This window comes from Bos mutus, chromosome 5 (assembly GCF_027580195.1).
Source record: "Bos mutus isolate GX-2022 chromosome 5, NWIPB_WYAK_1.1, whole genome shotgun sequence".
NCBI lineage: Eukaryota > Metazoa > Chordata > Mammalia > Artiodactyla > Bovidae > Bos > Bos mutus.
In genome coordinates, this window is record NC_091621.1 from 74,192,502 (window position 1) to 74,217,178 (window position 24,677).

General features: G+C 40.1%; 1 protein-coding gene across 2 annotated transcripts in view; it reads right to left on the bottom strand.

Annotated features, from left to right (window-relative positions):
* The window catches only part of A2M (alpha-2-macroglobulin), a 71,519-nt gene that overhangs the window by 5,829 nt on the left and 41,013 nt on the right, over positions 1-24,677 (bottom strand). For both annotated transcript variants that reach the window (XM_070371047.1, XM_005898457.3), the window contains exons 14-30: positions 23,615-23,757; positions 22,470-22,619; positions 20,711-20,878; positions 20,138-20,243; positions 19,346-19,466; positions 16,463-16,691; positions 15,541-15,664; positions 15,073-15,194; positions 13,508-13,559; positions 11,670-11,780; positions 10,056-10,139; positions 9,590-9,766; positions 9,179-9,266; positions 7,857-8,013; positions 6,912-6,986; positions 6,303-6,483; positions 577-800 (exon numbers count right to left, since the gene is read on the bottom strand). In XM_070371047.1, coding sequence (XP_070227148.1) covers positions 577-800; positions 6,303-6,483; positions 6,912-6,986; positions 7,857-8,013; positions 9,179-9,266; positions 9,590-9,766; positions 10,056-10,139; positions 11,670-11,780; positions 13,508-13,559; positions 15,073-15,194; positions 15,541-15,664; positions 16,463-16,691; positions 19,346-19,466; positions 20,138-20,243; positions 20,711-20,878; positions 22,470-22,619; positions 23,615-23,757 — 2,312 coding nt within the window. The remainder of the gene's footprint in view (positions 1-576; positions 801-6,302; positions 6,484-6,911; positions 6,987-7,856; positions 8,014-9,178; positions 9,267-9,589; positions 9,767-10,055; positions 10,140-11,669; positions 11,781-13,507; positions 13,560-15,072; positions 15,195-15,540; positions 15,665-16,462; positions 16,692-19,345; positions 19,467-20,137; positions 20,244-20,710; positions 20,879-22,469; positions 22,620-23,614; positions 23,758-24,677) is intronic.

A 24,677-nucleotide genomic window follows, 5' to 3' on the forward strand; every position in this document is an offset into this window, starting at 1 on the left:
ATGGAATTCTCCAGGCAAGAATACTGCAGTAGTTAGCCTTTCCCTTCTCCAGGGTATCTTCCTAACCCAGGGATTGAACCCAGGTCTCCCGCATTGCAGGCAGATTCTTTACTGTCTGAGCCACCAGGGAAGCCCAAGAATATTGGAGTGGGTAGCCTATCCCTTCTCCTGGGGAACTTCCCAACCCAGGGATAGAACCAGGGTCTCCTGCATTGCAGGAGGATTCTTTACCAGCTGCATTACCAGGGAAACCCAAAATCCATGTTAGTTGCCACAAAAGGAGCTTCGGTTTCCTATTTCCTGTTCCCCTCACTACTTTAGTAGTAGAATCCTCATTTTAAGATTGATTATAATCCTTACATAGATGACAGAACCATATCCTTTGCGTATCTACCTTGGACTGTATGGTTCTGTCATGTATCTATCCTTATTTCTCACCATCCTTGAATACTAATAACATTTTTCCTCATTTCAAATTATTCTTATCTTCATTTTTTTCTTCTTATACATGTTTGTATCTCGTTCAAACATTTTGCTACCTGAAGGTGAAGTGAAAGGTTCTGGCTAAGCACGGACCTGGGTGGAGGAGAAGCCCCCCTGGCAATTCTGCTGCTTTGAGATCCACTTCACGATGCTCGTGGCACGTTTGAGGTCCTCTGGGTTCGGGGCCGGCTGGGCCGTGACGTGAGCAAGGATCACGTAGGCCGTCATCTCCACCTCCGCAGACGGAGCCCTGGGTTGGTAAATGTCCTCCGTGAGCACCCTGGGTTTCTGAGGTCGTGTCCAGTGGATGGTATTATCTGGATGTGAGAAAAAGATTTTTTCATGTGTTATGTAAGTGACCACATACTCATGTTCAACTTCAAGTAAAAGTACAGGAGCCAGACCTGCAGTGAGGGTTTCCTTCCAATGATAGTCTGTTAAACCTTATCTGGATGCTTTTCCTTATGGGACAAGCTGAACCTAACTTCTCATAGAACTTGGGCTAAGGCGGTCATGTTGTTGGAGTCCAAAGCCTACAGCCATCCAAGTTGTGAAATGGTTGCTGCAGTTGTATTGGTGGAAGAAATAGCTGAGCAAGTTCTCTGATTGGTTGTAGTAATTTCCTGTATCTGATGTTATTCTAACCTTGTCTAGGGTTTGTTCCCGGAGAAGGCAATGGCAACCCACTCCAATACTCTTGCCTGGAAAATCCCATGGACAGAGGAACCTGGTAGGCTGCAGTCCATGGGGTCGCCAAGAGTTGGACACGACTGAGCGACTTTACTTTCACTTTTCACTTTCATGCATTGGAGAAGGAAATGGCAACCCACTCCAGTGTTCTTGCCTGGAGAATCCCAGGGACAGAGGAACCTGTTGGGCTGCCGTCTATGGGGTCGCACAGAGTTGGACACGACTGAAGTGACTTAGTAGCAGCAGGGTTTGTTCAATTTTCTATAAAGCCTGTCTTTGGAGATTGCTTATGAGGATCACAAATCACATGAGATAATGGAGTTTTCACTGATTAGATTAAAAAAGTAGAGTAATTCTCAAAATACCATACGCTGACAGGGTGTGAAATAACAGGTTCTGATTTATACTGCTGTGGGAAGTAAATAGCTCTTTGGAGAGTAATTTGGCAGTAATCCAGCAAAGGGGAAAATGTACTGAGCTCACGAATCCACCGGTTATGCTTTCCAAGTTCAAGTTAGACAAACTCAGGTACTACCCTCTCAAGGAGAATATGAGTATTCATTGCATCATGGTTTGCCACAGAAGTAAATAAACAAGAAAAGATCCATGAGAAGAGACACTCTATATAAGTTATGACCTTTCAGTATATTGTAATGTATTATGCTAGTCAATCTAATAACACGGACCATAGCCTTGTCTAACTCAGTGAAACTAAGCCATGCCCTGTGGGGCCACCCAAGATGGGTGGGTCATGGTGGAGAGGTCTGACAGAATGTGGTCCACTGGAGAAGGAAATGGAAAACCACTTCAGTATTCTTGCCTTGAGAACCCCATAAACAGTATGAAAAGGCAAAATGATAGGATACTGAAAGAGGAACTCCCCAGGTCAGTAGGTGCCCAATATGCTACTGGAGATCAGTGGAGGAATAACTCCAGAAAGAATGAAGGGACGGAGCCAAAGCAAAAACAATACCCAGCTGTGGATGTGACTGGTGATAGAAGCAAGGTCCGATGCTGTAAAGAGCAATATCGCATAGGAACCTGGAATGTCAGGTCCATGAATCAAGGCAAATTGGAAGTGGTCAAACAGGAGATGGCAAGAGTGAATGTCGACATTCTAGGAATCAGTGAACTAAAATGGACTGGAATGGGTGAATTTAACTCTGATGACCATTATATCTACTACTGCAGGCAGGAATCCCTCAGAAGAAATAGAGTAGCCATCACGGTCAACAAAAGAGTCCAAAATGCAGTACTTGGATGCAATCTCAAAAACGATAGAATGATCTCTGTTCGTTTCCAAGGCAAACCATTCAATATCACAGTAATCCAAGTCTGTGCCCCAACGAGTAATGCTGAAGAAGCTGAAGTTGAATGGTTCTATGAAAAACTACAAGACCTTTTAAAACTAACACCCAAAAAAGATGTCCTTTTCATTATAGCGGACTGGAATGCAAAAGTAGGAAGTCAAGAAACACCTGGAGTAACAGGCAAATTTGACCTTGGAATACGGAATGAAGCAGGGCAAAGGCTAATAGAGTTTTGCCAAGAAAATGCACTGGTCATAACAAACACCCTCTTCCAACAACACAAGAGAAGACTCTACACATGGACATCACCAGATGGTCAATACCGAAATCAGACTGATTATATTCTTTGCAGCCAAAGATGGAGAAGCTCTACACAGTCAACAAAAACAAGACCAGGAGCTGACTGTGGCTCAGATCATGAATTCCTTATTACCAAATTGAGACTTAAATTGAAGAAAGTAGGGAAAACCACTAGACCATTCAGGTATGACCTAAATCAAATCCCTTATGATTATACAGTGGAAGTGAGAAATAGATTTAAGGGCCTAGATCTGATAGATAGAGTGCCTGATGAACTATGGATGGAGGTTCATGACATTGTACAGGAGAAAGGGATCAAGACCATCCCCAAGGAAAAGAAATGCAAAAAAGCAAAATGGCTGTCTGGGGAGGCCTTGCAAATAGCTGTGAAAAGAAGAGAAGCAAAAAGCAAAGGAGAAAAGGAAAGATATAAGCATCTGAATACAGAGTTCTGAAGAATAGCAAGGAGAGATAAGAAAGCCTTCCTCAGTGATCAATGCAAAGAAATAGAGGAAAACAACAGAATGGGGAAGACTAGAGATCTCTTCAAGAAAATCAGAGATACCAAGGGAACATTTCATGCAAAGATGGGCTCGATAAAGGACAGAAATGGTATGGACCTCACAGAAGCAGAAGATATTAAGAAGAGGTGGCAAGAATACACAGAAGAACTGTACAAAAAAGATCTTCATGACCAAGATAATCACGATGGTGTGATCACTGACCTAGAGCCAGACATCCTGGAATGTGAAGTCAAGTGGGCCTTAGAAAGCATCACTATGAACAAAACTAGTGGAGGTGATGGAATTCCAGTTATTTCAAATTCTGAAAGATGATGCTGTGAAAGTGCTGCACTCAATATGCTAGCACATTTGGAAAACTCAGCAGTGGCCACAGGACTGGAAAAGGTCAGTTTTCATTCCAATCCCAAAGAAAGGCAATGCCAAAGAATGCTCAAACTACCGCACAATTGCACTCATCTCACACGCTAGTAAAGTAACGCTCAAAATTCTCCAAGCCAGGCTTTAGCAATATGTGAACTGTGAACTTCCAGATGTTCAAGCTGGTTTTAGAAAAGGCAGAGGAACCGGAGATCAAATTGCCAACATCCACTGGATCACTGAAAAAGCAAGAGAGTTCCAGAAAAACATCCATTTCTGCTTTATTGACTATGCCAAAGCCTTTGACTGTGTGGATCACAATAAACTGTGGAAAATTCTGAAAGCAATGGGAATACCCAGATTACCTGACCTGCCTCTTGAGAAACCTATATGCAGTTAGAACTGGACATGGAACAACAGACTGGTTCCAAATAGGAAAAGGAGTACGTCAAGGCTGTATATTGTCACCCTGCTTATTATTTAACTTCTATGCAGAGTACATCATGAGAAATGCTGGGCTGGAAGAAGCACAAGCTGGAATCAAGATTGCCGGGAGAAATATCAGTAACCTCAGATATGCAAGTTGTGGCTTTCCTTGTGGCCTAAACGGTAAAGCGTCTGCCCACAGTGCTGGAGACCTGGGTTTGATCCCTGGGTTGGGAAGTTCCCCTGGAGAAGGAAATGGCAGCCCTCTCCAGTATTCTTGCCTGGAAAATCCAAGGATGGAGGAGCCCTGTACGCTACAGTTGCAAAGAGTCGGACATGACTGAGCGACTTCACTTCACTTCAGATACGCAGACTACACCATCCTTATGGCAGAAAGTGATGAGGAACTAAAAAGCCTCTTGATGAAAGTGAAAGAGAAGAGTGAAAAAGTTGGCTTAAAGCTCAACATTCAGAAAACTAAGATCATGGCATCTGGTCCCATCACTTCATGGGAAATAGATGGGGAAACAGTGTCAGACTGTATTTTTGGGGCTCCAAAATCACTGCACATGGTGATTGCAGCCATGAAATTAAAAGACGCTTACTCCTTGGAAGGAAAGTTCTGACCAACCTAGATAGCATATTGAAAAGCAGAGACATTACTTTGCCAACAATGGTCCATCTAGTCAAGGCTATGGTTTTTGCAGTGGTCATGTATGGATGTGAGAGTTGGACTGTGAAGAAGGCTGAGCACCAAAGAATAGATGTTTTTGAAGTGTGGTGTTGGAGAAGACTCTTGAGAGTCCCTTGGATTTCAAGGAGATTCAACCAGTCCATTCTAAAGGAGATCAGGGCTGGGTGTTCATTGGAAAGACTGACGCTAAAGCTGAAACTCCAATACTTTGGCCACCTGATGCGAAGAGTTGACTCATTGGAAAAGACTCTAATGCTGGGAGGGATTGGGGGCAGGAGGAGAAGGGGACGACAGAGGATGAGATGGCTGGATGGCATCACCGACTTGATGGACATGAGTTTGTGAACTCCAGGAGTTGGTGATGAACAGGGAGGCCTGGCCTGCTGCAGTTCATGGGGTTGCAAAGAGTCGGACATGACCGAATGACTGAACTGAACTGAATGTATTATGCAGCAGTGAAAATTAACACACCCATACAAGGGACTCCTTTCAGCCTAACATTGAACTTAAAATACAAAAGGTAAGCAGACAGACAAGGATCAAGTAGAAATACTTAGAAGGATGATCGTTCTTATCTAAAGATGAAAAATGTAAACATTCTGAATATTATTTAGGATTACACATGCAATAAAAAGATAAATCTATGGAGATTGTAATGACAAATTCTAGATCAACTACTTTTTAGAGTAGGAGTGGTACCATGAGGGTTTTTCCAGCATTGGTAATATTCTGTTTCTTAAGCTGAAAGGGAGGTATTAAAGGTATTTGCTAATTGTTCTTTACGCATTTTTGTATATCTGAAATATTTCTCAGTGCATTATAAGAGTAAACAACTAATAGCACTGTCAAGGGAGAAAAGCAGGATATGTTTAGGATATCTTATTATTTGCATTTTATTTTTACTTCTTCTACCTCTCATATAGACCATTACATATACAGAAATATTGTGTGGATAATGAATAGACTTGTCCAACATCATCAGTTTTGTGAAATGAGCATAAAACACTAGAATTTATTCATGGGATTACTTCCTTCAGTCTTATGTTTAAAATGATATGATACACTGGGTGTGGGTGGGGCATATATTGAGAACTGATATCTTAACCAATAGCTAATACTTGTACAGCACTTGCTCTAGGCCATATACTTTTTTAGCACTAGTCTTCAGAGGCCAAGCTTCTTACTATTACAGTCTACTGCCTTTTAATCTTTGGATGTGTAACTTGAGTAAGAAACTTCGAGTCTATAATGATATAGAGGAACTTCGTTGGTGGCCCAGTGGTTAAGACTGAGCCTTTCAATGCAAGTGGTGTGGGTTCGATCCCTGGTCAGGGAACTAGGATCCCACATACTGCATAGTGTGGCCAAAAATTAAAAAATAAACAAAATGTAAATATAATGATATAGTTAAAGAAGAGAGGGAAAGGGATCCTGAGAGGTAGTCATGGGAGACCTTTGGTGTGGAATTCTTGATCCTGAGAATATGGGATGGGAGAAAGTTCTCGGGTGTGCTCTCACCTTCCTTCACGGCTTCCTCATGCAGTGACGTCAGTACCTCTGTCCTCCTTTCCTGGTTACCCGCCAGGGCAAAGGCATAGGCCAACAGTGCCTTGGTGTAGACGTGGCTGCCTTGGGATCCTTCCTTGGCTGACTTCCAGGCCGAGTCCAGGCAGAACAGGGCATTGCGGACGACAGGGTGCTGGCGAGGGAGAACAGGAAGGGGGTGAGCTGTGTGAATAGGGAGGTTGGGGCCCCCAGGTAAAAACGGACCACAGCACAGAGGTCAAGTTGTTCAGAAGCTTTTATCCCTCTAGCCTCATTCTTAGGGAGGGAGAGAATAGTATTTTTTAATCTGTTAGTCTACATTCATAGTGCAAGAATATAATCCATATCTTTAGAATTTTAGATTCTATGTGTGTGTGATGCTGGTGGTGAGGTTGCTAGGGAAGAAATAGACAAGGGCCATCACTGGGAAAGTGTAAATGTATCTTAGTGGTTTGATCAAATTCTCTAATGATCTGGGAAGCACTGGCATTGCACAGTGGGAAAGCTGAGTAAGGTGACATTTTAGACAACATGTCAGCAGTTTCATGGCATCCAGAGCAATGCTTTAGCCAGGACACGTACTGTAACAGGGAGAGGCATCTCTAGAAGGGCGATGGTGATGTAGGCAGAGAGGGTCACTTCATCGTCCACCCCACCCTGTAAACATGAGACAGAGAGAGATTTGAGTAAGAAGGACATTTATAGTGATCCAGCTTACCTTAGGAAACAAGAAAAATCTCAAATAAACAATTTAATCTTATGCCTGAAGCAACTAGAACAAGAAGAACAAACAAAACCCAAAGTGTGTAGAAGGAAAGAAATCATAAAGATCAGAGCAGAAATAAATGAAATAGAAACTAAAAATTAAAAAAAAGGTCAGTGAAACTAAAAGCTGATTCTTTGAAAAGACAGACAAAATTGATAAACCTTTCACTTGACTCGTCATGAAAAAAAAAAAAAAGGGAGCGGGCCTAAATCAATAAAATCAGATGGGAAAAAAGGAGAAGTTACAACCGACACTACAGACATACAGAGGAGTACAAGAGAGCGCTATCAGCAACCGTATGTCAATAAAATGGACAATCTAGAAGAAGTGGACAAATTCCTAGAAGGTGCCATATCCCAAGAAATTGAACCAGGAAGGAATAGAAAGTTTGAACAGACCAATTACCAGTACTGAACTTGACTCAGTACTGGTCAAGTTCTGAGTCGTTTAAAACTCCCAGTTTAAAAACTCCCAATAACTAATTGAGTTTTTAAAATAATTTAAAAACTCCCAATAACTTCTGAGAATGCTCTTCATCAGCTCCTTGTATTCTGTTGTCAAGGGATTTGTCCTAATCCATATTCATCACCGTGGGGCAAAGTATCATATTCACCCTAAGTTCCATCCCCTCTTTCTGGTGCTGCTATCCAGGTTTTATTTTCATCTGATTTCCTTAAGGAATCCTTAGGTTATCACTTCCTCTCCTTATCCTTGTGGACAGTATAGTGGACAAACAAAAACTAGCTCTGGGAACACTTCACCTTGATGGCATTGTTAAGCAGAGACCCAGTACTCCTGAAACAGCCATTGCTCTTCTGCTTTTGGGCCAGCCAGGTGAGAGCTTCAGTAATATGTGCTTCATCAATGAAGATATAGCCTCGAGCCTGGGCAAAACTCTTCAGTACAAAGGCCGTGAGCCTGTGGGGGAGAGGAAGTGATGATCACATCTATGTTGGTACAGTGGTTTCATAACCACTTCACAGCAGCAGCCTGCATAGGACACGTCTCATACACTGATGTGAGTCATCTAACAGACATACTTGTGTACTCAGAGCTTCCATTGCCTTTACTTGATGAATCTGCTGGATTTAGTACGGTTGACTCTTGAACAACATGGTTTGAACTGCATGAGTCCACTTACTCAATGGTTTTTTTGTTTGTTTTTTTAACAAATATGTACTACAGTACTACATGATCCCCATTTGGTTGAATCTGTGGATGGACAACTGGGTTACAGAGGGCCAACTGTAGAGTGCCAGTGTAGAATTTTCTACTGCTGAAGGTCAGCACCCATAACCTGCATGTTTTTCAAGGGTCAGCTGTACTCCTAATGTTACTTCTTTTTTTTTTTTCTGTTTGATTAAGGCTTTAAATCTTTAGTGATTTTCCTTTGTAGATGGTAGCATTTTCTCATATACAGCTCTTACATGTGGTACCTTTTGACACTGTTTTGCTTGAGGTATCTCTTTTTTTGATTTTTTTTTTGATGTGGGCCATTTTAAAGGTCTTTATTGAGTTTGTTACAATATTGCTTCTGTTTTATAAGGCTTGTGGGATCTTAGCTGCCCAACCAGAGATCAAACCTGCACTGCCTGTGTTAGAAGGCAGTCTTCACCTCTGGACCACTGGGGATGTTCCTACCTTAGGGATTTTAAAATAATGTTTGATATCACTGGGACCATCTCATTTCTTTCCTCACTATTAGTTTGCTAGTGATCAAAATGAATCTGATCTAAAAAACATAATCTGAAGTTAACACAGTTTATTTGGAAGTTATGTGATATGGTCACTGGCTATCTCATTTAAAAAGTCATGGTTATGGAGGCTGTTTTAAAAAAATAGCTATTTCAGAAAGAATACCTTGGTGTATTATGAACAGGATGAATTCTGGGGACAAGTCTAACATATGTGTATTCAAATCTCAGCTTTTTTGCTTGTTGCCTTGCTAGTCTTGTATATTTATCCAGTATAACTATAGGCTTAATGATAATATCTGATAGGGTTACTGTGAATATAATTTTGATTATATATGTAAGAGAGCTGACACAAAAATAGAAGCTTGAAAAAGCTTTCTTTCCCTTACCAAGTATTGCCCTCACTGTTGCCACGATGCTCCCCAAAGGTGCTGTAAGAGCCATCGAAGTGCTTGTAGAGCAGCTGTCTCTGGTAACCTGGAGTGAAAGGTTCATAAGCAACATGATAGATTGTACATTGCATGGCCAGACAAATCATCAAAACGCCCTGGCATCTTGTGCTATTCCCTAAATTTTGCTGCAATATGTTGGATGGTTCTGAGTCCTAAACATTTTATTGGAGGTTGGACACTGGATAGGTCCCATGAAATTGACCGTCATAGTAGTCTTATTATTGTAAATATCCTAGGATGATACATTTACATATCATAGAATGGATAAGTAACTCAAGCCTACTGGATAATCCAGTCTGTTATTAAAATAACACCGCAAAGTTTTCATGCACTTATTCAGTCACTCACCAGTGTTGAGGTAGAGGATAGCCTTGGACTTGAGCTCTGCAGTCAGCTGCTGTGTCTCATTTAGATAATCCAGAACATAGATGTTAGGGGCAAAGAGGGCCATATTCTGTTCTCCACAACCATAGGGCATTTGGAGGAGATTTTGGGTGTTTCTCATGGCAGAGCCTAATATGTCTCCTAGGAAATGGGAGAGATAGGAAGTCATAAAATTTATAGATTATGATGTATCAGAATCATTAGGAACAAATGAATAATTAGCTAAGGTAAAGAAAGGAGGATTTTTAGGAAGGGTGGGTCTTTTAAGAATAGAAGTATGATTAAAAGCAATAAATAAGTCCAAAGGAGAAGAGAACAAAGAAGTTAAAATTATAGCTGTTATTTTCAGAAAATATTTATGGAAAAAATAGTAGCTATTGTCTAATACCGTTCACTAGTCCCCTATAGTCCCCTAGGGCTGGAGACTCACCTAAAACTGAGAAGGAGGCTCGGGCAGATTCTTCCACCACATTTGGTGGCAGCTTCAGAGATAATGATTCAGACACCTTGGCACCTAGAGAAACAAATCAGCCATGATGAAAATGACTTCTACTGTGTATCTTCCTAAAGATCTCCAAGACCCAGAAGCCAGAACTATGCCTTGAACCTAAACTTCTTCTGAAAAGTTGTCCCTTTTTAAATATTCCAGTTTTTTAATATCTTCAACATACATGAATGGGATTCTGAGATTTCTAGAATCTTTCCTTTCCCGGCCTCTTTGTATGTGAAATTGTAGCCAAAAGAAGGCTACACATTGACAAGAACCTGACACATCGTGATTCTGTGTAATTCCCCACAAGGGAAGCCCAAAATCTGTTTTTTTGGGGCTTTCCTGATAGCTCAATTGGTAGAGAATCCTCCTGCAATGCATGAGACCCTGGTTGGATTCCTGGGTCGGGAAGATCCGCTGGAGAAGGGATAGGCTACCCACTCCAGTGTTTTTGGGCTTCCCTTGTGGCTCAGCTGGTTAAGAATCTGCCTGCAATGCAGGAGACCTGGGTTCAATCCCTGGGTTGGGAAGATCCCCTGGAAAAGGGAAAGGCTACCCACTCCAATATTCTAGCCTGGAGAATTCCACGGACTGTGTAGTCCATAGGGGTGCAAAGAGTCGAACACAACTCAGTGAGTTTCATTAAGACCAAACCATGGCCAGAATATCTTGGTGGTGGTTTCAGCTGTCACTCAAAAGTTCCTGAATTCTACCTTAATGCTCAGTCTTTACTTCCATCAAATTTCACCAGATATAAAGACAGTATTTTTATGGAAACCCTAGACATGGGGCAGGGGGTGAAGATGAACAGTATTTGACTCACTGAAAAGAAATTAATAGTTGCTGATAAGCATACATTTGCTGGCCTTTTAATTGGTGAATGACATGAAGAAGAAAAGAAAAAATTGTAGTATTTATCATCATACTGAATCCCATCTTTATAGACTAATAATGAAACTTTGTCAAAGGGCACAAAGTATCAGTCATACAAGATGAGTAAATTCAAGAGGTCTATTGTAAAGCATAGTGCCTAGAGTTAATACTGTATTGTATACCTGCTGCTGCTGCTGCTAAATCGCTTCAGTCATGTCGGACTCTGTGCGACCCCAAAGATGGCAGCCCACCAGGCTCCCCCATCCCTGAGGTTCTCCAGGCAAGAATACTGGAGTGGGTTGCCATTTCCTCCTCCAATGCATGAAAGTGAAATCTAAACATTTGCTAATAGGATATATCTTATATTACAAAAACATAATAATAAGAGAGTGAGAGGAAACTGTTGAAAGTGATGGATAAGTTTATGGTATAGATTGTGGTGACAGTTTCACAAGTGTATACTTCCTCCAAACTCATTAAGTAGGATATATCAATTATGTATATACTATCAGTTATATTAATTACATAGTCATGTAGTTAAATTTAATCCTGTAGTTAAATATATAATTGTGTGCTAAATATAGTTATATTAATTATATATTACTTGTATATGAATTCTCTTACATTCAAAAAACTTTTTGTAAGAAAACATGACATAAGCAAAGCAAAAAGACAAATTACCAGGTCGGGCGGGGTCGTGGGCGTCGGCAGCAGTGTCGGCGGCGGCGGAGGCGGGTGGGAAATGGCGGAGTATTTGGCCTCCATCTTCGGCACCGAGAAAGACAAAGTCAACTGTTCATTTAAAAAAAAAAAAAGACAAATTACCAAATGAAAGGAAATATTTACAAATTACTCAATAGATATGTATACAACTGAATCCAAAAAACCCCAAACTACTCCAACATATTGAAAATGGTCAAGGATATGAAAGCAATTCATAAGTGTGCAAAAATAAAGTCATCCTAATTTTCAGCTAGAGAAATGTAAATTAAAGCAACAATGCTTTTTTTTTTCATCCACATTTTTGGTCAAAATTTAAAAACTTTGATGGTAACAAATGCTGGTGATCATGCAGGAAAATATAAACTGGTGGAAATAGAAGCATATTTAGGTAATAGACTTTGTTTAGTTCTATTAAGACTAAGAATATACATTACTGGCTCTTAATTAGGAATTTCACATTTTGGTATCTACCTTAAGCATCTATCTATCTAGTCCAGCAAATAGTTGGAAAAACCAATTTGGGAAATGCTATAAAACCAAGCAGAACTGTGATAGTTTGAAATTAAAAGGAATTATCTAAATCTATAATTTAACATGGAGAGTTTTCTAAGCTAAAAGTCCTTGAGTGAAAAAGAAAGCAAGTTATATGATTAAACTTATCCATTTATGTAAATCACACATACAGAAACAAATTTATCAATGTGTTATTTAAAAATGCACATTGATAATCATTAAAGTATTGAAAAAGATTTCAAAGTGATGACAATAGCCTTTAATATGAGGTTTTGGTTCTTTTTAAGGAGAAAGTATTTTTTGCATTATGTGAGTAATTAAAATTAATTTTAATAAAACTCTGATGATTATCCCTAGACACATGAGAGAGAAATCAAAATGAAAAGCTCAGAAATAGAGGAAAATCTATGATGGATTTGGTAGTAAGCAGTAAGTTCACTTAAATGTAGAAACAAGGCTAAATAATAAGGCAATTATGTTTTTTAGAATACATTTCATTTATTAATATATTAAGTCTTGACATGACAAAAAATAAAGGGAAGTGAGTATGAAGAGAAAGGCAAGAAATGATATTGATTAGACATTAGTTTGAGATAAGAACACATTGCATTGATAAATTTCTTATGTACTAAGTTTCTATAAATGTTTTTATTTAAACTAGGGAATTCTCCACAAGGATAAAGCTATATCTTTTACTGTAAGCTTCTTTAGTTCCTCCTTGGAATGACTGATAGGATGTTAGAATCGACACCAAAAAAATATTGACAGGACAAATGGTACAGGCTATGGAAACCTTTTCTCAGGAAGTACCGTAGCCTCATTCTCTAATGTGGTTAGCTATGCAAAACTCAGTGTTGCAGTGGCTTGAATTCAGCAATTCAGCTACTTGTACTGTATTGTATATTATAATTGTATTATATATATATGCATCCCATGTTGTATTAGTAAATATCCAAGAAAATATTCCCTTTGGCAATATTCGTTTTGAATCTACCCACTTTCTATTAAAACCTATAACCACATCATACACTAGTCAGAAGGTCATTTTGATAGTTGCATAGGTGTTTAAGAAATAAAGACTCAGAATTCATGGGATAAGAATAGTCCCCTGATCAAATTACTTGGCCTCTTTAAGAAGCAGTTTCCTCACTTACCAAATGGGTTGATGGTTCTTCGGGTCTTACCTCATAGGGACAGTGTAGGAAGGGTTTATATAAAATACTTTGAACTTCAAATATTATACTCTAGTCAATGTCATTTTAATTATGATGAATGAGTCTTACCTGATGGACAAAGCAGGGAGTTGAATATTACTTCCTTCTCTAGTCCTTCAGGCTTTAGGTGGAAAGAAAAAAAGTTAGAAATGAGAGACTTTCAGGACATAGGGGAACTAAAGGTTTCTTCATGAAGAAAAGTATTGGAACTGATTTTCAAATGTATTATATAAACAAATTGTTTAAGTGTAAGCAAAAGCCTCTTGATGAAAGTGAAAGAGGAGAGTGAAAAAGTTGGCTTAAAGCTCAACATTCAGAAAACTAAGATCATGGCATCTGGTCCCATCACTTCACGGCAAATAGATGGGGAAACAGTGGAAACAGTATCAGACTTTATTTTTTGGGGCTCCAGAGTCACTGCAGATGGTGATTCAGTTCAGTTCAGTTCAGTCACTCAGTTGTGTCCGACTCTTTGCGACCCCATGAATTGCAACACGCCAGGCCTCCGTGTCCATCACCAACTCCTGGAGTTCACCCAAACTCATGTCCATTGAGTTGGTGATGCCATCCAGCCATCTCATCCTCTGTCATCCTCTTCTCCTCCTGCCCCCAATCGCTTCCAGCATCAGAGTCTTTTCCAATGAGTCAACTCTTCGCATGAGGTGGCCAAAGTACTGGAGTTTCAGCTTTAGCATCATTCCTTCCAAAGAAATCCCTGGGCTGATCTCCTTCAGAATGGACTGGTTGGATCTCCTTGCAGTCCAAGGGACTCTCAAGAGTCTTCTCCAACACTACTGTTCAAATGCATCACTTCTTCAGCGTTCAGCTGATTGCAGCCATGAAATTAAAAGATGCTTACTCCTTGGAAGGAAAGTTATGACCAACCTAGATAGCATATTCAAAAGCAGAGACATTACTTTACCAACAAAGGTCCATCTAGTCAAGGCTATGGTTTTTCCAGTGATCATGTATGGATGTGAAAGTTGGACTGTGAAGAAAGTTGAGCACTGAAGAAATGATGCTTTTGAACTGTGGTGTTGGAGAAGACTCTTGAGAGTCCCTTGGACTGCAAGGAGATCCAACCAGTCCATTCTAAAGGAGATCAGTTCTGGGTGTTCTTTGGAAGGAATGATGCTAAAACTGAAACTCCAGTACTTCGGCCACCTCATGCAAAGAGTTGACTCATTGGAAAAGACTCTGATGCTGGAAGCGATTGGGGGCAGGAAGAGAAGGGGACGACAGAGGATGAGATGGCTGGATGGCATCACCAACTCAATGGACATGAGTTTGGGTGAACTCCGGGAGTTAGTGATGGACACGGATGCCTGGCGTGCTGCAATACATGGGGTTGCAAAGAGTCGGACATGACTGAGCGATTGAACTGAACTGAACTGAAGCAATATATGAAGGAGCAATATATGAATTGATAGATGGGAAAGGGAGGGGAATTATAAAGTTAAATCAAGAGAGGTAAAGATGAGAGAGAGAGACAAAGAGAGAATCATATTGTGAAATATCACATGATCATATATTATTTAGTCCTTCTTACCCAAAATCAGGAACTCCAACTGGATTCACCACTGTTTTTCCTGACTCATTGTGACCCATCCAAAAAAAAAAGCAGGCTTACTTACTTCAACCAACAGGGGCTTGATGATTGTGTCTTTCCTTCCATGCTCAGGGACCACAGGCACTTCACTCCCACATAGCTCTTGAGACTCCACTGCCTCTGCACTCACTGTGAAATTCACATTCCCTAGAAAATGGGGACCAGTAGAGATGAGCCCCATCTCTGTCTTCTTCAGTGACTCCAAACCCCAAGGTTTATACATGTTTAATGCTATGTGACTTTTTATTTTGGTTTATAAAAATATAGGAACAGGAATGTAAGTAGCATAGACTAGAGGCTAATGATACTGAGAATCCAAGGTAGAGATGGAGGTGAGGGAAAGGGGGTATCCTTCTAGACATCCTAGAATGAAAGAGAGAAAAACATTCTACCATCTGGTGGAGAGGGGGCACATTCTTTGCTTGGATATAAGGATCCCATATATACATACAATCTTTAGGTACAGAATTGCCTATGAGAGGCTGTCTCTCACCTAAGGACTTTGGAGTTACCGCCCAGGACACAGTCTGCCGGCCATTCCCACAGATGCAATAAGTCTCTTGTTCCTTTTCTGGAACAGCTAGGAATGCAGGAGAGGCTTCTAGTTGCACACTGACCTGAAACCATGGGTGAGATAAAGAGACAAATGAACCAGAGGAAAAGGGAACCAAAGAGGGAATGGCTTAAAATAAAGCACATTGGGGGATTAAGTAGATTTCAGGTTGCCTAACACTGAAGATAATATAAATGAGGACTGTGCATCTTATGGGTGGATCTGACACCTAAATCTTAGTATTTAGGAGTAATCTGCTCTTTCACGTGGTAGGAGCAGAGTTGAAGAAAAGTCATGATAGTAGGTTTGTTGCCTGTGGAAGCTCTACTCCTTTGGCTTAGGATTTTTTTTAAAAATTTATTTTTAATTGGAGGATAATTGTTTTACAGTGTTGTGTTAGTTTCTGCCGTACAACAATGTGAATGAGCCTTAAGTGTATACATATCCCCTTCCTCCTGAACCTCCTTCCCACTCTCTTGGCTTAGGATCTCAACCACACCTTCAGGTCTCCCAGCAGAGTATATAAGATTTATAAACAGTTATGGTGAGATTTAAAAATTAAGTTTAATATAATTAATCATATATGAAAAGTTAAATATTAATATATAGGAATGCATAGGTTGAAATCTTTGAGAACAGAAGACATGAGGATTATGATAAGGTCAGAACCTTGTCTTACATTGTCATTTGGTATTTGGAGCTATCAAAAACTGCGGTCATATAATACCTGAATATTTCTGACAGTATTCTCTCCTGGTGAGCCCATCTTATAAATAGGAAGTTTGTCAATATTCCCAGGAATGCAGTTTTTAATTTATTGGATGGTTATCCTGTGTTCAATTTAAGAAAGAGAGGTCATTACCCGGATGCATTTGGGAAGGTAGTTTAACACTGTGGCCTTGAGTGTGAAGGCCTCTCCACGGATCACAGAGTAGGGCATTGTAAGCTCCACAAAGAAGGGCTGGAAGACTTGGAGAGAGGCGGTCGGAGAGAGACCAAGTCCAGTGTCTCTGGACAGGCAGAGGGCCCCTGCCTTCCATTCAGTGATGGTATCAGGGACTGTTACTTCTACTTCATGCACACCTGAAGAGCTGGGGACGATGGCCATGTGAAAAACAAAAAGCAGGCAGTTAAAATACAGGCCTTGTTGTTGTGTTTAGTTGCTAAGTTGTGTTCAACTCTTTGAGACTCTATGGACTATAGCCCACCAGGCTCCTCTGCCATGGGATTCTCCGCACTGGCGTGGGTTGCCATTCCCTTCCTCAGGGGATCTTCCTGACTCAGGGATTGAACCTGTGTCTCCTATACTGGCAGGCAGATTCTTTACACTGAGCCACCAGGGAAGCCCCAGTACAGGCATACCTCGTTTTATTGTGCTTTACTTTACTGTGCTTTACAGTTCTGTGTTTTTAAACAAATTGTGGCTATCCTGTGTCAAACAAGTCTATTGGTGTCATTTTTCTACCAGCATTTGCTCACTTCAGGTCTCTGAAGTAATTCTCTCAATATTTCAAACTTCTACATTATTATTATATTTGTTATGGATCTGTGGTCATTAATTTTTGGTGTTACTATTTTACTTGTTTTGGGGTACCATAAACTGTACCCACATAAGACAGCAAACTTAATAGATAAATGCTGTGTGTGTCTGACTGCTCCACTGACCAGCCATTCCCCCAACTCTCTTCCTCTTTTCAGGCTTCCCTATTCCCTGAGACATAACAATACTGAAATTAGGCCAATTAATAATCCTAGGATGGCCTGTAAGTGTTCAATGAAAGGAAGAATTGCACACCTCTCACTTTAATAAACCGAAAGCTAGAAATAGGGTTTCCCTGGTTTTCCAGTGGCTAAGAATTCACCTGCCAATGCAGGGGGCCCATGAGTTTGATCCTGGTCTGGGAAGATCCCACATACCCCAGGGCAACTAGGCCAGTGCGCAACTACTTAAGCCTATGTTCTAGAGCCCATGTTCCACAGCAAGAGTAGCCATTGCAATAAGAAGCCCACACATCACAACAAAGAGTAGCCTCCACTCGCTGCAACTAGAGAAAACCTGCATGCAGCAACAAAGACCCAGTACAGCCGAAAATAAATAAATGCAATTTTTAAAAAAGCTAGAAATGATTAAGCTTTGTGGGGAATTCAAGTTGGAAGCTAGGCCTCTTGTACCAGTTAGCCAAGTTATGAATGCTCGGGAAAGTTCTTAAAGGAAATTAAAAGTACTACTTGGGTAAACACTTAGATGATAAGATAGAAAATCAGTCTTACTGCTTGACATAGAGAAAATTTGAGTGATTTAGAGAGAAGACCAAACCAGCCACAACATTTCCTGAAACCAAAGCCTGATCCAGAGCAAGGCCCCAACTCTCTTTGGTTCAACTCTCTTCAATTCTTTGTGGGGTGAGAGAGGTAAGGGAGCTGCAGAAGAATTTGAAGCTGGCAGAGAATGGTTCATGAGGCTTAAGGAAAGAAGTTAACTCTATAACATAAAAGCTCAAGGTGATGTAGCAAGTGCTGATATAGAAGCTGCTGCAAGTTATCCAGAAGATAATTACTGAAGTTGACCACACTAAATGACAGATTTTTAAATGTAGATGAGACAGCCTTATATTGTAAGAACATGCCAACTAGGACTTTCATAGTTGGAGAGGAAAAGTCAATGTCTGACTTCAAATCTTCAAAGGACAGGCAGACTCCCTAGTTAGGGGCTAATGCAGGTGGTGACTTGAAGTTGAAACCAGTGCTCATTTATCATTCTGGAAATCTTGGGGCCCTTCAGAATTATGCTAAATCCACTCTGCCTGTGCTCTATAAATGGAACAACAGAGCCTGTATGATAGAACATCTGTTTACAACATGGTTTACTGAATATTTTAAGCCCACTGTTAAGAGCCACTGCTTAGAAAGAAAAGATCCCTTTCAAAATACTACTGCTCATTGACAATGTACCTGGTCTCTCAAGAGCTCTGATGGAGATACTCAATGAGATTAATGTTGTCATCATGCCTGCTAACACAATAATCATTGAAGTCCATGGATCAAGAAGTAGTTTTGACTTCCAAGTCTCATTCTTTAAGGAATATACGTTGTAAGGCTTTAGCTGCCATATATGGTTGAGTCCTCTATGGATCTGGGCAAAGTCAATTGAAAACCTCTTGGAAAGGCTTCACCATTCTAGGTGCTATTGAGAACATTCATGATTCATAGGAAGAGGTCATACTATTAACACTAACAAGAGAGTGAAAAAAGTGGATTCCAACTCTCATGGATAACTTTGAGGGGTTAAGACTTCAGTGGAGGAAATAACTGCAGATGTGGTGTAAATGGCAAGAGAACCAGAATTAGAAGTGCAGCCTGAGGATATGACCAAATTGCTGCAATCTCATGTTAAAACTTGAATGGATAAGGAGTTGCTTTTTATGGGTGAGCAAAGAAAGTAGTTTCCTGAGATGGAGACTACTCCTGTGGAAGATACTGTAAATTGTTGAAATGACAACAAAAGAGTTAGAATATTACATAAACTTAGTTGCCAAAGCCATGGCAGAGTTTGAGAGGACTGACTCCAATTTTGAAAGACATTCTACAATGGGTAAATGCTATCAGACAGCATTGCAGGCTACAGAGAAATTGCCTGTGCATAGCAAGGAAGACCCAGCAGAGTCAATAATGAATAATAAAATGAATGAAAAGTGAAAATAAAGTAAATAAAAAATAAATAAGTAATTTAAAAGAAGTTGCTTACCTTACAACCACCAAGTCCCAGATCCATGTCTCAGGGAAGTACTTTCGTACAGTCTCTGTGGGAGGCTCTGAAGTATCGTCAAAATGCACAAAATCACGATTTCTTCCCATTTCAGCTCTGACTGTGGAGGAAACAGTAGCAATATCTATAAAGATAAAGCTTATGAGAGATTGTAATAAGTGCAACAAAAGAAATAGGGTGATGAAAAAGATAGGAACTGGGAAAGGACACTTGGGTTAAGGGAAAGCTTCTTGGAGGAGGTGATATTTTTAGGTGAATTCTGAAGTATTACAGTAAGCTGTAAGTGAGCTGGGGGAAGCGAGTCCCAGTCAGAGAACAGTGAGACCCAGAAGCAGAAAGAGTCTTGGATAGTCTGTGAAAGGAGACCTAGAAGCAGAAAGGACGCTCTGCAGCTACTGCATGTTGTTCTAAGTGGTGAGGGTTATGACTTGAGATCTGGATTTGGTCTGCTCCTCTGCACGAGCAAAGAAAAACCATACTCAGACATTATGACAGTGTCTTTGAGAAATAGTTTATAGGAGTGAGAGGATCAAGAATTTAAAAAGTTCTTCATTCCCCAATTTTTATCCATCCTATATATAATAGTTTGCATCTACTAACCCTAAACTCCCAGTTCACCCCTCTCCAACCCTTCCTTCCCTCTTGGCAACCCAAGTCTGCTCTCTATGACTTGAATCACAAGTTCTTTTTGGTTAATTTCATCACATTTTACCTTTTTTAAAGAATTATTTTATTTGGTTCAATATATTAGGCAATTAATTAATTTTTTACCTGGAGAAGCTAATAGTGTGTGATGCTGTATTCTATGTTCTTCAGGCTGTGGACATATCTTGGGTTTATGAATCTTTGAGTTGGTAAATGCCTTCAAGCCCATATCCTGTAAAGGAAATCATAACTGAATCAGTACATCCATATTTTATACCCATTCTTCTTTTCATAGAATTAAACAAATAATCCAACTAGGTTAATACTAATTTTTATTTTAATTAAAAAATTTTAATGTTCACATAGTAGAAAGGAAATTGATAAACAGATAATATTATTCTGGCTTTAAACCTCTTTCAAAGGTAATTATTTTACATATATGATATTTATAAATATCACAAGGCAATGAATTTCCGTAAAAAGACAAAACAAAATTTGCTTAATAGTCCCAGAAGTTCCAGTCCTAGTTATGTTGCTCTTGCAGATCTGCTACTATTAGTAGACGTTGGAGAAGTTACTTGACCTCTCTATGTTCCATTGCCCTCAACTATGATATGGAAGCATTAAAATAAATATTCTTCCTATGGATAATATTTTGTGAACCTTAAGAAGTGACCATCAGCAGTATAAGGGACTTACCTGAAGGAAGCTATACATATCTTTTTCATTTGTATTTGATACTGGGAAATACATGATTCCATTGATATAGACATTGTCATGACTGATGCAGTCTTCATTGTCTTCCTCCTGTTGATTTACACTTGAGGGGAAACTGCTGAGGTCCTTGACTGGTAGCAGGTTATAAACCTGTACAAATGCAAAGGACAAAAGGACAAAATTAAGGACTTCCGTGGAGGCCCAGTGGTTAACAGTCCATGCTTCCAAGGCAGGGGGCTCTAGAGTTTGATCCCTGGTTGGGGAGCTAAGATCCCACATGCTGTGCAGTATGGGGTGGGGGGCACCATCTCCCCACAAAAGGATTAAACAATTAAAAAAAAAAAGGCCAAAATTATTTGTGGCTTATTTTTCTTAAGTTCAAGGAGAAAAGAAAAGACTAATCACTGCCAAACTTTCTTTGAGTGGCTCTGTTGCTTAGACAATTTATAGAGAAGATGATTTTGAAGATGTTTAACAGTGTTAGGGGGAAAAAATCCCCAAAACATTCCTATCTAAATACCCAAAGATCATAATCCTTTGTTACATAATTCAGAGACAAACCCTAGACTCTATGTTGGAATGAAATAAAATTTAATTAAGAGAAATTGAGGTTTGCTGTACTTGAGAGATTGTGTAACACTTTGGGATGAGAGAATTAAGTAATAGTTTTTTCTCTACCTGGTGGTTAGCAACAGACTCAGTGTATAACAAAGTAATGGATGCATGTTCTAAACAGGCACATGGATAAGCCTGTATCCTCTATATAGGTCAGGATGGTATTTTCTTAGTATTAATGATGGGAACAAAATGCTCCATGTCTTTATAAAATACATAAACTTTTATTGTAGAATACTGAAAATGATACTTTGAAGAATAAAACAAACATGAAAATCCTGACAAAATTATTGACAAGACTAAATTAGCAAAGTGAGTAGCACAATGAAATGAAACACTTTCTCAAGGGCAGCTCCCTCTTAGCATCTCTGTCTCCTTGCTCTGCTTTATTTTTCTTGAAAGCGTATAACGTAATTATCGTCTATCTCATCTACAAAAATGTAAGATCCATGACTGCATAGATTTTTTACTTTCCAGTAGTTCACTATTGAGATCCCCAGAATTTAGGCACACAGTAGGCACATCCAGAACTCAGTAGGCACTAAATAAGTATGTGTGGACTGAATGACTTATGCTACTGCTGCTGTTGCTGCTAAGTCGCTTCAGTCGTGTCTGACTCTGTGCGACCCTATAGAAGGCAGCCCACCAGGCTCCCCCTCGCTGCAGGCATTTCAATACTGAAACATTATCACAGATTGAGAGGAACTCTTGTTCTAACCCAGGTCTGCTCCTAAATACCTGAAAGCGCCTGGTTTATTATTAACAAACTAGTAGAATCTTCTGCCTTATCTATCCACTGAGGTTGTTGTAATTTAAAAAAATTTTGAGAACTATGAAATTATGTTATATAAGCTTAACACATTAATTTAATTTGCCCACATATTTCTTGCTTCCACTATGCATTTAAAATTTCCTTTAGAAGTATCTTAAGATTTTTAATTAAATACCATTTATACCTATATATTCATATGTATTATCTTCCTTACCAAAAAAAAAAAGGTGCACATGAAAGAGCTCAAAACGATTAACTCCTAGATAAATATAAGTTTAATAGAACCCACCCCACTCTCCTTGCTCTGAGTTGCCCGTGGGGCCCTTCCTGGCCCCTGGGGCTCACAGAACTCACTGTGGCTGCTGAGAGCTCAGCTTCGGGCCTCATGAGCAGCACACTTTGGTCCACGGCGCGGAGGGCGCAGAGGGACTGAGGGGAAGCGGTGACTCGAAGGTGGGCCTGGGAGGCCGGGAAACTTTGTCCGGGGCTGAAGTTCAAACCCACCTGTGGAATTGGGGACAAAGTCAGAAGAAGAAATTTCCTGATTGATCCATGGATTCACCAGCCTTTCCTGGCTGTTCCTCAAATTTGGTGCAAAATCACTTTGACTTTGTTGATGTTTGGCGCCACGTGAGTCTTGAGGCCTTTGATTCCCTATGTGTCACTCTGATATTCATCAGTTGAGCCATTATAGTGATATCTATTTTTATAAGTTATTAAATTTGAGACTCCACTGTCCACCTTTGATACATGATGAGGTGTTCATTAACTGTGGCTAGAATGCAAATGGTTCTAGACACTCTTGTATTTTTCTTTGGCTCTTTTGTAGTCTTAAAACTTGGTTGCATATTTCCCAACACTTCACCATAAAAGAAGGGAACAAGGTACTGTGAACTGGGTAAGAGATAATGCATGGGGATTTTGTGCTAGGAGTCAAGTGACATGGCTTCTTTCTTTTTTTAAATTGTGGTATAGTTCCTTTACAATGTTGTGTTAGAGTCTGTTGTGCAATGAAGTGAATCACCTATATGTATACATATATCCCTTCCCTCGTGTACCTCCCTCCCATCCTCCTCCTCCAACACCCATCCTGATCATCACAGAGCACCAAGCTGAGCTCTCTGTACCTTACAGAAGCTTCCCACTATCTGTTTTACACATGCTAGTGCATATACATCAATCCTAATCTCCCAATTCATCCCACCCTCATTACCCCCTCCTTGTTCACACATCTGTCCTCTACATCTGCAAATCTCTATTCTTGCCCTGCAAATAGTTCATCTGTACCATTTTCCTAGATTTCAAAAATATGTGTTAATATATGATATTTGTTTTTCTCTTGACGTGGCTTCTTAGTGTGATCTGCCATTACCTTGCTGAAAATTTCTGGAGAATTCATTTAACCCCTTTGACCCCAATGCGCAAGTGTAGAAAATAATTGATAGTGATAGTAACTTCTAGTTTTAAATGTTGAAAATTTTACCATATAAAACACTCACCTTGTTGGCCAGACAGTGTTCAACTTCATATCGTGCAGAATCCCCTACCACTTCTCCATCAGGTAAAATGGCATAGATGAGCAGCCTAGCGACAGGAGCAATGTCTGACTCCACGGGGACTGACATGGAAAAATGGCCTTGCACTGGAGCACAGAGACAATAAGGAAGTGATCATGGGTGAGAATTCAAGGCTAAAATAATGCTTTTCTGTTGTATCAGTACAAAGTCATTTTAGAAGCCTGGTTGGGCTAATGACTATTAGTAATGTTATTTAGTCGCTAAGTCCTGTCTGACTCACTGCAACCCCATGAACTTGGTCCCACCAGGCTTCTCTGTCCATGGGAGTTCCCAGGCAAGAATACTGGAGGGGGTTGATATTTCCTTCTCCAGGGGATCTTCCTGACCCTGGGATTGAAAACAAGTCTCCTGTTTGGCAGGTGATTTCTTTACCACAGAGTTACCAGGGAAGCCCAGTAGATGTACCAGATATAAGAAATAGTAGATGCAATAAATGGATGACTACCTCTAAGAACTCTGGCTTAAAAAAACTTTATCAAAGTCTTCTCGTCTCTGAAAATCACAAGATGATTTCTCCCCAGGTTTAAGCTTGAGTTAAGCTTGAGTTCATCTGTATAAACTTCTGATGTTATCTAAGGATGTGGAGACATCTGCTTGGCTTCCATTTGATCTAGACTTCACAGTGGAGAAGGAAATAGAACTTGAAGTTGTGAGATATAATAGTAAGAGTTTAATGCGTTGTGTTTACCCTTATATCCTCTAACTTTCTATGAACCAAATATTCTATTTTTTCTTCTTAAGAGGAGTACTGAGCTCCTTTGAAAGTTGTTTTTTGACACATACATAGATTTGTTTGGAGAAGGCAATGGCACCCCACTCCAGTACTCCTGCCTAGAAAATCCCATGGATGGAGGAGCCTGGAAAGCTGCAGTCCATGGGGTCGCTGAGGGTCAGACACGACTGAGTGACTTCACTTTCACTTTTCACTTTCATGCACTGGAGAAGGAAATGGCAACCCACTCCAGTGTTCTTGCCTGGAGAATCC